The 12928-nt window shown below is 42.6% G+C and overlaps 1 protein-coding gene across 1 annotated transcript in view; it reads right to left on the reverse strand.

Annotated features, from left to right (window-relative positions):
• The window catches only part of ELP1 (elongator acetyltransferase complex subunit 1), a 29216-nt gene that overhangs the window by 4796 nt on the left and 11492 nt on the right, over positions 1–12928 (reverse strand). The window contains exons 15-30 of the mRNA XM_084504460.1: positions 12362–12465; positions 11481–11534; positions 11274–11379; positions 10510–10625; positions 9702–9775; positions 8994–9072; positions 8762–8841; positions 7735–7875; positions 6493–6578; positions 5721–5869; positions 4750–4873; positions 4194–4291; positions 2858–3059; positions 1417–1478; positions 847–909; positions 635–695 (exon numbers count right to left, since the gene is read on the reverse strand). Of these exons, the coding sequence (XP_084360586.1) occupies positions 635–695; positions 847–909; positions 1417–1478; positions 2858–3059; positions 4194–4291; positions 4750–4873; positions 5721–5869; positions 6493–6578; positions 7735–7875; positions 8762–8841; positions 8994–9072; positions 9702–9775; positions 10510–10625; positions 11274–11379; positions 11481–11534; positions 12362–12465 (1599 nt within the window). The remainder of the gene's footprint in view (positions 1–634; positions 696–846; positions 910–1416; positions 1479–2857; positions 3060–4193; positions 4292–4749; positions 4874–5720; positions 5870–6492; positions 6579–7734; positions 7876–8761; positions 8842–8993; positions 9073–9701; positions 9776–10509; positions 10626–11273; positions 11380–11480; positions 11535–12361; positions 12466–12928) is intronic.

Raw genomic sequence — 12928 nt, forward strand, 5'->3', positions numbered from 1 at the left:
ACACCAAACTTAAATGCAGCTGGGTGTGGAAAGAACTAACTGGCTAGACAAGCATCTCTGGAACAGGAGTCTGTTTCTAATACAGGAAGAGAAGAAAGCTCTGTGAACACATCTCTTTACATTAATTAGGTTCAAGCTAAACAAAAATATCGCTGAACTCACATAGCCTATTGCCCATAGCATGAGAACAAAGAACATCTGACAGCTATCAAACATCTTCCGGGGCTGAAGAGAGAATACTGGTATCAAATAATATTTTCAAAAGAGCTTCTTTAACAAACAGCAGTTTTCGTAGCCCATAAATCTGCCACCACACATTTGTGTGCTGGAACAAGGGCTGTTTTCCTCGTTCATAGACATGTAAACACCTACTCCCTTGCAGTCTGTGACTGTGAAGTCTGAAAAAGCTCAAAAGCTTAACTAAACTGAAAAGAGCCTATGGCAACTGCAGAGCTTCAAACGTTCAGTAGAATGCTGGCAAATGCAGCTAACTGGCCAACACCAGCTGGGCAGAATCAAAGCATCCTTCCATACAGCTTCCAGTACGAGTGTGCTATGGCTTCCCACAGGCCCAGCGAAGACCTCCTTCCACCTCCTCAGCACAGCAAAGTTTCAGGTTTGTGCACAGATTTACCTTCCAGGATGGCGGGTTTGAAGTTGGTCTCCAAGATATCCAGCCTATCATACTTGTGAATCTGAATCAGGAAAAGGAAACAAGATATTATTTGGAGATCTAACCTGGACTCCATCCCTGTTCTTGCACTCTAAAAAAAAAAATAAAATAATTATATCCACTTCTTGCTATCCAGACAGTATTTCTGGTTCTTGAAATTTGAAATTCCTTACCAGTCTTAAAGCTTCTTCCCACAAAGCCCCTTCTAGAAGGAGGAGAACAGCCTCTTCGTAGTCCTGGAAAGACAGAGCAACTGCTGCTACTGATGCTAGAAGTACGCATTTGGGTAGCACCTACATGATGCGTGCTTCTACTCAGCAACATCAGTCACAAGAATACAGCTGTGCCCAGTACCTTGGAGTGCTGACACAAACAAAAATCTCTCATTAAAAATAAACAAAACAAAACAAACAAACACAACAAAAGCCCCTTTTGAAGGGAAAGTCCCTCTGGAACTCATAATTCTTTATTCCAGCACTCATACTTCAGCTTTCTGAACCTTTTCATACCAAAGCAGAAGTAACTTCATGAGTAGAAAACCTGGGGACACAGCATTCATCTACTCCCTGATTGCTGCATCACCCAGACCTTCTCTGCCATTCCGAAAGGAACTCATGGCACAGAGTATTCTGTAGTAAGCACACATGGAGTCACATGCAGCCCAGGAGAACAGAAAAAATAAAAGATGGAGCTTATCTTGGACAGAGGATGTTGCTGGGGCACAGACAGGAGAGGCACATTACCTGAGCGTACTGCTCCAGGAGCACGGCTGCCTCCGCATGCCTTCTCTGTTCAACCAGTTTTCCTATGAGAAAAGGTGGAGTTCAGCTTTTCAGGAGCAGCTGGATTTTCGACTACAAAACAATAAAGTACAGGAACATCCCACTCACTGTAGCACCTTCTACCTGCTCAGACACTTATTTAATCTGCATGATAAAAAGAAGGGCTGCCTGATGTCGAGAATTCATTAACCTGTATCATCATCAGCCAGTTGCTTGTGAAATTGATGATTCTTGTCTCTCATAGCCACTTGAAGAACCTCTCCCCTACAGTTTTAGACAGAAATAGTGAAGAGTCCCCTGAGTGGAGGAAGGCAGGATGTAAACAGGAAATCTCTCTTGAAAGCTTCGGTGTATCACAGTCTCAGTATCTGCTGGGAGAATTATGTCTGTTGCTCTCTGTGGTATAGCCAGGAAGCACCAAACCTATGGGATTCAAGACTTATAGTCCCTTAAAACTTAGGACCAGCTTTAGCACTGGCTTTTCTGTTAGGGTGTAAGTGAGAAAATGATACACAGGGCCAAGGAAAAAAAAAAAAAGAAAGAAATTACCTAAGCAAATTGCATCGAATTTTATGTGCTCATCCTGCTAAATTACAGTTGTGATTTAAGAGGGGGCACTAGAAAAAGCGTTAAAGGCAAGTCATGAAGGATCCAAACTGCATTAAGTGATAGAAAAATAAAATACTGGAATATCCAAATCTGGAAGACTACTCCCAGAAGCCATTCCCACTGTTTAAGGGGTTCTTCATAAACTCTGCCTCTGAGTACAGCAAAACCCAGGATTATGCTCCATTTTCTTGCTGAAATACGTGCCAGGCTCACGACACATCTCATGCATGAAGCCTCGTGTTTCTTAGTGAGCACAAACTCTTAAGAGAACCCATCTTTTTTTCCGGCAGTAGGACCACACGTAGCTTTATGTGTACCTGCCTGTCCTGACTGCTAGCAGGCATTACGGAGAAAACATGAAGATGGAGCACCAAATTCTGCAACAGCCTTTAAGGTCTGTGGCTAGGCAATATCAGCGTGCACAACATCTGGAGGACTCAGTCACGTCAGATGCTTTAAACAATCTCCATTCCCTGAGGTTAACCAAGGAAACAATCTGGAACAGCAGTTCAGCAACAGGTTGCCAGGAAAATGCAAGAACCAGTCAGCCCCGGGTAGCCAAGGCCATAACTAGCTCAGCAACTCTGGGGTGCCAACCAGCTCAGCCCCAGCATCTTTTGGTTCCTGTGAGAAACAAAGGTGATGTGCAATCACATAAACCCATGGGAATTATAGTCCTTTAAGAAAAACACTGAAGACTGAGGCTTTCTCTGATTTTAATGAAAAATCAGAACGAACGAGAAATAAAAGCAGCCAGTTTTGGTCTGCTCACCTCCACCCTCTCAAAGCCTACCTGCCATGCTCTGTGCCAGGCTGGACAGCTTATCCGTCGTGTAACCAAGCCGTGAAGCCATGCACAGGGCTTGCTGCCAGCTGCCACTGCTCAGAAATGCATCGAGTGCTTTTGCAAAGATGCCAGCCCGAGCAAATATCAGTGCAGCCTGTTCATAAAGCTGCTTCTGAATCAAATACTCCCCATATGCATCGCTGATATCCTGCAAGACAGGGACAAAAGAGAAGTAAGAAATCAGCTGTGGAGTCAGCAGCAGTCCTACACTAGTGAGAATTAAATGGATATCATCCCCTGAGGAACCTCCAGGCACAATGTTCTATCTCATTTCAAACTTTTTATCAGCTGAACGGTTTTGATCAGCACACACAGACTTTTAATACAGTACTAAAGTAAGAGACATAAGGAAATACCTAACTTACCAAACTGGGTAACCTACAAACTGCAGGAAATCAGCCCCTTCTTCCCTACTCCAACCAGTAATTTTTGTTAGGTCTCCCTGAACCATGTCACCCTAGGAGTCAAAGACTGGGGCAAGAGGGTGCAGGCCCTCGAACTCTGTAGGCACAGGCTGTTCAAAATCAATACATGCAGCTTCTCTAGGCTATTCCAAGCTCACAATCTATATCAAGAAGGGGATGATATATTTGACTGGAGTAATACAGAAAGAATAAAAGACTCCATATTAAGCCAGAAACAAATCTCTCTCGAGAGAGACCTTTCTACTGTCACCTTGCTGCAGAAAGACAAGTTTCTGCATCACCCTTCTTACTTCTTCACCAACTTCTTTTACAAAGGCTTGTTTGTTGTATACTTTAAAAAAAAAAAAAAAATTAAATTAAATGCATTCATTTACATTTGACAATAGCCTTGGGCAAGCTACAGTTCTTCAGTACTGAAATCTACAAGGGACTCTACATGCTAGAAAAGGGCCCACCTAAGAGTGCCTCAAGCTCTCTAATGCTCTCCAGAATAGTTTACAGACAACAAAATGTCCCCATACAACCTGCAAGTGCTACACAGAAAACCTGTATCACAAACATCAAGATGAGTACACCACAAGACAGCACAGCAGAAACCAAACTCCCAGGTGCTCTCTTGGACATGAGATCAAAGAAGTAACAGCTGCTCTTTCAATGACCAGACCTAGCAGGCTCAGTGCTAAGAGTAATTCCAGGTATGTTGGAGAAAGGTCTCAGACAACACAGGAGGAGCAACGCCCTACAAAACCTGAATGCAAGTGACTGTTGTCTCACTCCTGCCCTCACTCAAGGTGCGGGGGATATGCAAACAACTATGTGAGAGAATTAAAAACCTGCATGCTACACATGCTACACACCTTGTACTCCTGAGTGCTTGAGGCGTACAGCTTCAAGGCTTCACAATACAGATTCTGATCTTTCACCAAGTTCAGAAACTCAGAGAAGTGTTCAGGACCTGCAGAGATATTTTATTTTTTGTAGCAACAAAACAGAAAGTACATGACTCCCACGGACCCCACCCAGACAGGGTTCATTTTATTAAGAAGCAACAAGAGGTGCTTTGGTGCAAGGTCGTAAGTGCACCTACTCTATCACCCCAAACCCAAGGGATTCACTTTCTTAAGGTTTGCTTCACTTTTGCCAGCAGAGTTAACTGGGGAAAAGTCAACAGCAACTGGAAGAAAACAAAGGCTTATGCTTCACAATCGCAGGACAGTACACACATGCCCACCTTTCTCCCTGCCCCAAGCTACACTACAAAAACTATGGAGAAAAAGTTAACCAAGCATTACCGGGAGAGAAGATGACCTTGTGAAATTCTCCTTCTTTAGCTATTTCCCCCCAAAGGTTCTTTGAAAGAAAAATGTTCTACTACAGAATTTCTTAGAGATGCTGCATGTGCAGGACACCTACCACATTTGCTGAGGTGTCCAAGAGCTTTTGCATATCTCTTCAAATGTTTGTCTATGGTGTACCGCTGATAATTGGTCTCCATCTTCTGGAGAGTATTTAAGAAGGGTAAATATTCTTTTGGGTCCTGTGAAGAATAATAAAAACAGCAGCTTAGTTAGTCTGATAAAATCCTTATTCACACCCCATCTTCAACAGCAGACAGCCCCAAATTTTAAATTATATCATAACACACTAAAGAAAATTTTTCATTAAAATGTAAGCCATCCTGGAGAATCAGTTCTGTCTGTGTACTCTTGCCTGGTAACTTAAATTACCAGGCTCACACATGAACTTCAGCACTATCCAGAGACTATGGACACTTAAAATTAAAATTCCCATGTATTTGATATGCATCACACTTAATATTGTTTACTAGTAGCTATTATCATATATAAATTTGCCTTTATACAGCTGCCTGGTATCTTCCACACCAGAAGTCATGAAAATCACTGTGTTTTAAGCCCGTTAACACAAAGAGGATGTTTTAATTGACAGGCAACAGGCTCTGCTGTAACATCTGGAAACTCTGTGAAGATCCTGACGGGGATTTTCATTGAGACTTCAAGTTACAGATGCTGGAAGATACACACTGTTGTTGTAGCCACCACCAACTACGCAAAAACTGAAAGAGTACAGAACTAGAATGCAGCCACAATGCTGTAGACGACAGTCCTCCCCTACTCTGCAGTGCTGCTCTAGAACAGACCTGTATCACTTTGAGCACAAACAAGTTCCCTAACTTGTGCTCAAAGAGTACTAATAGATGCAGAGGCATGCCATATTCCTCGCATCACCCCAAACACACAGAGGACCTGAGCAACTGAAATCCTGCCTGTGCAGAGAGCTACAACTAATAAAACATGTGGGCTGACTCACAAACTACAATGAACCTTTGGGAAAGAAAACTGTTCACTGAAACTATAAACCAAGACCTTTTGAGACTTTTCTGCCACCATGATGACTAAATCAAAGTCATATGTGCCCAGGGAGTAATCATACAATTCATTGACATCCACAAGGAAAAGCAGGTATTTTAGTGCTTCCTCTGCACTCACAGCTGTGACATTTGGAGAAATGCTCTCTGTAATGAAAGAAACACAACATCAGTCACATCATTAGCAGTGGAACACCGGTCTGAGAAATGGATGCAGTATCTAGCACAACCTTAACACCACATAAAGACCACTAAACTGATGGCTCACTCCACCTTGCAGGAGGGGTTACTTGGCTGTTTGCAGAGTCTTTCCCACACAGCTTCAAAAAACATCCCAAGCACAGTAATTTATGCAGCGTGCTATAGTGACAAGTCAGAAGTATCAGCACAGAATAAAAGCACAGTCTAACAGTTTGAGGCACCAGGACCTAGAACAGAAACCTCCTACTCCATGCTGGGAGAAACTCGGTTCTGAACTGAAAGACAAAACAGCTCCAGCTCTTGCCTGTCTGCTGACATACCTAGACAAAGGATGAGCAAAGGGTAGGCACAAAACTTAAGAAGGGTAAGTACAAAACTACTCATCTTAGCTGACAAACTGCTGTTCTATTAACAGCAGTTTCAAGTTTCATAGTTAGTTTCAGGAACATTTCTTTTTTCTGACAACCTCCACAAACAGCCACCTTAAAACAATTTTCAGGGTAAACCATGCTAACAATGAAAGCTCCAAACTCCACATATTTTCAACTCTTGTGTTCCTGATACAACACCTCGAAGATCATGAACCTTCTGGAGAGCAATTTCCAGTTCTGGAGGATTTTTCTTTACATGTGCTGTCAGTATTGATAGGCAGTATCTAAAAAAAACAGAAGCAGTAGATGAAAAAATTAGACAACACTTTCTTTAAAGAAAAGATCATCTTTAAAGGTCCCTTCCAACTCAAACCATTCTACAGTTCTGTGAAAGAAAAAAACTACTCAAGCTTTTTCAATGAAAACAGAGAACAAGAGGAGAACCAAATATACCAAAGAGATTTATTATTTTTTTTTAATTTAAATTAGAATAGATTAAATTTAATTTAAATTTATTATTTTTTTTTAAATTTAAATTAAATTTTCCCAAACGTACTGCAAGACTGGAGGTGTGTTTTGAGTAGAATGAGCTTTCTTGCTATGCCAGACAGTATGAATGGAGAGGTAACACCCATCAAAAAGCTCAGATTGCTGGGTGTAATTTTCCAGATTAAATTTGGCATTTTTTATTTTTTATTTTTAATAAAAATGAAAGCTTTCTAGGAGGTTATTTCCACTTTCATATTATTCACATGTACTATTTCAAAACAGGTTTCCCGTGTAAGGAAATGCTTTGATTACCAACACAGTTTGCTGTAAAGTGTCTTAGTTTTCAAGGTACAGCAACAACCCACTGTCTGCTGCTCCTGTATCCACTGTTTCACACGTGAGTCGCCCAGGATTTAACACTGCTTCACCAACCACTGATATTATCCTATTTTCCCACCCTTTAATTTTTGTCTAGTCTTGATTCATCCAAGGAGGATGGTGACAAAAAGGTAACCATTCAGAAATACAGCTGAAGATTTACAAAAATAATTCAGTCTCAGACAGAACAGCTGAGGTTTTTCTGAAATGCCATCTGCTCCATAAAGCCAGCACTTCCCTGGGATGACAATCTTGCTCATCTCTCTCCATCCCCCATGTCACACAGTGTTCCTAAATTCAGTCTGTTTTTCAAACCCTTGTAGGCGTCCTGCCTCTATTTCTCTAATACTTCAGGGAAAAGATATTTTGCTATCTCTGGAATTATTAGATGCTGTGCTTTTCAGAAGAGTATCCTCAGCAGATAGTAGGTACAGTGATACAGGCGTTGCAGAGCACAGGTTCACCTCAGGGGATCCAAAGCAAAATAACTGACATTAAGGACAGCTTCGCTTTTCTGCTAGTGATTTAACAGAAATCTCTCTAGTAGTTCCTTCACCATAAGCAAATGCTCACTTTTCAGGGTCAATACGCTCCATGGCAACTCTCATCATATCACATATGAGGTTTACTTTCTTCTGATCGAGATGCTGACGTGGTTGAGCATTACTGCTACCATTCGGAGTCGGGTACATGCTCTTTGTGAAATCTTCCTCCCTAAATAAAAAGACATGAATACCAGCCTGGTCCATCACTTAGTTCAGCACAAAGACAGTAACATTAAAACACAGAAATGTATGCAGAAACAAAATAGCTCATATGTCATTCAGCGCAGACAAACAATCTGCCACACTACCAGAAAGCTCTCCAACATCTCTTATCCATCCCAATTGATTTTTAGCCAAATGAGGTACTGAAAAAAAAACAAGAACTGGTCAGAGCTGCTGTAGTTACACAAGACTTGGAAGGTAGTATTTTCAAGATACAGCTGCATTCTACTAAATCCACTGTGGAGGCGCTGGGCAAAGAACGCTTCTGAAAATTAAGACATTTGATTTTACTTCTAGACAAAGATTTAAGGTCAGGTCAAAACTGAAAATAGACACAGAGAAGACGAGTGTTAGCTCTAGTTCCCAAACAAATTACTTCAGCAAGCCTGAGAAATCTTGAAGCTACCAGTGCTTTAAAACCTCTTTGTCACTCAACCTCAGAAAGAAATCAGGGTGTCTGATTTGGGAATCTAAACAAGTAACTTGGCTTCAGGTCTCAGACAAACAGGGCTGTCATGCCTTTCTTTATAGGGGTACAAAACCTTTTCTGTCAACATTTGTCCTTCTACAGAAAGCCAGCAGACAAGTCAAAGCAGTCAGATGGTGTCCTAACAATCCCTTAGTGGAAAAATGTAATGATTGCCTCCAAGTTGAAATTCCCCAAAAGATACACTTACTGTCCTTGAAACAACCAAGCTCACTTGTGTTTTTATGACCCAGCACATCAGATTTCTGTCTGAGTCCTTCCACTGAAACTGAATAGCTGCCAATACTTTGTCAAAACAATCCACCACCAATTACATGCATGCTTTCATTTGCAGAATTATACTCACTTCAGTTCTGTGAAAAACAAGTTGATATGGTTCACAGAATCTATTTGCTTGATAAAGGTTTCTACGTTTTCCAGAAATACCTGAAATGAACAAGAGTATTGCTACTGTTATTCTGACAAGTACAGGAACTACAGGAGCAAGTTCAAAGACCTTCTTTGAATGTACAAGATGAAGGAATCCGACCAGACTAGATGGATATGGAAAAGGACACAACAGAACTGGGCATACTTGCCTTGGGATTGTGGTCATAGAGAAGATTGAGGTTGATCCTCAGCTTCCTCATGCACTGAAATGCTTCCCTGAACATAAGCCTGGGGGAATGAGTCAAGAGGGACAGTTTACATATTGGATAGGTACAGTATCCACAAACAGAGGCAGCTCACTAGAGGTAACTACAGACCCAGCTGGAGGGGAACAACAGCCTAGGCAACAAGCCACGTAGACTGCCTTCCAGAAAAACCGTGCGAGGTCAGTCCTCTTCACTGCCAGCCTCTGCAGTTGAGCGGACCAGTAGATCAGGTTGCAGTAGGTCAGGGACAGGCTTTGAGTTTTTATATTCCTCTCTTAGAGAACTACACTTAAGTCTAATGGAACAACTTCTCTTTCAGAGAACTTGAACAAAATTATTTAGCAAATACAACATGAAAAATAGCAAGCAAGTCATGAAGGGATCAAAATGTCTGGAGAACGGAGCAGACCAAGATCTCTCCCACCCACTCAGTCTTAGTACATAAATAAGCCCCTCAACGGTGAAATGTGAGTCAGATGGGACTGCTGAAATTTGGATTTCTAGGTGGTAGACCCAGAAACAGTTTCATTCCTACCTAGAAAGGCAGTTTCTTTGAGTCCAGCCTCCCATCCTTCTGCAGCACTACGAGAGATGGGCTCTGAACAGCTCAGCATGGGGGAGGGAAGACCAGAATATGCCGGCACCATTTACCTGTCTAGCCACTTTCGAATCTGGGCAAGAACCAGAGCTCGGTGGTGAACGGTCTCCAGATTTCCTCTTGGCATCTATAGCATAAGATCCACATCATTATTTCTTGTAGCTACTTAGCCTACATAGAAGACAAAGTGAGGATAGGCTAACTCTTCTAGGCTTGTCTGCTATTTGCAGTTTCACGTGCTTGTTTGTTCACCTCAAAGAACAGTTTCACTTAACCTGAATCATCTGAAAATTCTCTCAGCTCAGGAACATTCCTTCCTCAGGAGGCTAGACCCCACACAACAGGACAAAACACAGAGCAAACTGATCTAGCTCTCAGGTTCTTGCTGCTCTGAAGAGGATGTTAGGCTACAGACCTCCAGAGGTCCATAACAGATGAATCCTTCCATGTCCTGTGAGCCTCTGCTGGTTCTCAAGAGCGAGCACAGCACTCAAAATTTGGACAAACTTGATGCCAAATCTAATGGAGGGTTGCTAGAACATACAGTGAGTACAAAGAGGCGGGTCTGAGATTCACAGAAGAGGCCACAATACGTAACATTAATCTGCCTCAGCCAGTAGGAATTTGAACAACACCCCCAGTTTGGTATGAACACAGTTGCCTGTGCTCCAACTAACTCCCAGAGACATGCTCAAAATCGCTCCATATCTAGCCTAGAGATTGGAAGTGCTGTGCTGCAGCAGCACAGGAGATCAGCTTTGTAGTGCTGTGTGCATTATTTGCAGATTGATCAGCTACCTACCGAGACAAGCCCTCTACACCCCAACAGCAAACCTCAGCAGACATGTGCAGAGCACTGACCTGTAGCACAACCTTTGTGTCCTGGGGCACAACGGTGACGATACGCGAGCCTCGCTCCACCTTGCGCAGCGTCTCGCTGTTAGGGGCTGCAGCACTGCTCAGGCCAGCCTGAAGGGCTGAAGACAGCAGTTATCAGCAGACACGCACACACGCCCCTGCACAGTGCCACCTGCACAGCTTTCCTGTGTAGCTCTGCAAGGTCTCCTACTTCCCCAGCTCAGTCAACAACACATCGATGGTCCTTAATGGCTGCAAGCAGGTCGAGAACCTTTTAGCGCTGAGCAGTGCTGTACAAAGTAGAGGTGTGCCCTCTATACACCGGGAATATAAAGCTTAATGCACCAGAGAGAGGAGCACTGAAAGCTGTAGAGCGCCAATAACCTGTCATCCTGACCCTCATGAGGGCCTCATCTCCCTAATGGACAGAAACTCTTCCTGTTGGGATCCCTTCTCTGCCACATGCCCTTGAATACCAGAGCGCCTTTTCTGTTTTTGGACATGTAGGGAAGGAGAGAATGCAGAGCTAAGCTGTTGAAAATAGGGAAGGAACAACCATAGGACAAATCCTGCTCCCTGGGAGGAATGCATGATATTCAGAGTCATTCTCCCGTGCTCCTTCCTCTCTTGCAGATTTTTGCAAGCAGCTCTCTTCCTCTGTCCTAAAGTAGCTGCTTTGAATGACCCAAATACAGCAGGTTTGGATGTGGAAAAATGGGGACACGTTGCAGGTCCAAGACAATGGCCATGGCAGAACTGGCATTTACCTTTCACTGTTAGGTCCTTCAAACAGAAGCACTGACAGGTGTGGGAGTTGGTTGTCACCAACAAAAATTCATTGTATGTTGCAAATGAGGTGATGTTGGAAGCAACCTGTAGAAAAATTACTATGTTTATTGCTGTATAGAGCACAAAAGGAAATCTGCCTTTGGCAGAGGAAAAGGGGACAGAGTAAGGGGAAAATGCTTTGGTACCTCAGTGTCATTAACAAAAAAACGGCATCGATCAGTGAGGCCCAAGATCACCTCCTGTAAATGAAAAGGATGACAAGTGTAAGGAATCAGTGTCTCAATCTCCAGTGTTTCACCACAGTGACTGGCAATGGATTCGAGTGCTTTACAACTGAGTATCAACTACTTCATGTGAACGATCTAGAAAAGCCGGACAGGAAGTCAGGCAGTCTCTATTCCAGGAGGGTTTACCTAAGTGTCTTTAAATACTTCTGGCTGGAAAACTAGCTTGGTTTACCCTGTCACAGAAACATAACAAAAGCAGAAGCCACACCAGACCATTTCGTTTATTTTATTTAGCAGCTTTAGGTGCAAAATAACAGAGGATAGACACTAGTAGAGAGGAGAAGAGATTAAAGCAACTCCATACCACACTCACCTGGATACCCACTGAAGGAAAGAAACCCTGAAAATAGCAGCAAAATAGCTAGTGATTCCTTAAGCTGTTGTTGGTGATGGTTTCTCGATAGTTACAGGAAACACTACTAGCAGTAGATCTGCAGTAACTCAGAGCAGATGTATTTGCTAAAAGGATAGCTTCAAATAAAACAGAGCAAAATGCTGTTTTCACAGAGCACAGCAGTAACTGATGAAAATCTTAGAATTGAAATTTCTTGCTCTTCAATTAGATTATTCATGAAATTAACAGGAAGGGGAGATTGGATGTTACCTACAAGCCATCAGAAATGCTCTAGAAGACAAGGAAAGATGTGCTGTCAGATCTGCATAGGGCCTTACAAAGAACCCAGTTAAGTATCACTGGACCCTGGGCAGAAAATTATGGTGCACGTTTGACACAAAGAACAAATAAGTTAGGAGTTCAAACTGCTCACAGTCTTACTTACTTCACCACCGATCCTCGTGAGAGCAGTCTGCACGCAAAGCTGGGGGAACTGGACAGCACAGCCACTGCTACTCTGCCAGGGCTCAAGGACTGGAGGAGAAGCCTCTGAAGAGCAAAGAAGATCAGACTGTTTTCCAGCCTAAGATTCAGACATTACAGCCACATAATATAAATCCCAGGAAACCACAGCTGCAAGTATCTGACAGTATCAGACAGGGAGAGGAGGAATATTAAAATGTAAGTCCAGCACATGGCAGAATAGAAGGTGGTAACTTCTAGAGGCTCAGAAGTGACTTTATTCTACTACAGAACAAGAAGCACCAAGGATGTGGCAACTCAGTCACCACTTCTGAAGCCTCTAAACCTGTTGTCATCTTTTCAAATGACAAAGTCAGAGCTATCATTCTCAACAACGTTAACTGCTCTCAGTTGAAAATCACTAATTCTAATCAATTTGTGGGGCTAGAAGGAGCATGAAATCCAGCACTAACCACTATCAAGGGTCATGTTCCCATGTTCCTGCAAGTCAAATCATCATTAAATGTTTTAAGATTTTATTTATTTTTTT

The sequence above is a fragment of the Aythya ferina genome, assembly GCF_964211825.1.
Source record: "Aythya ferina genome assembly, chromosome: Z".
NCBI classification, from domain to species: Eukaryota; Metazoa; Chordata; class Aves; order Anseriformes; family Anatidae; genus Aythya; species Aythya ferina.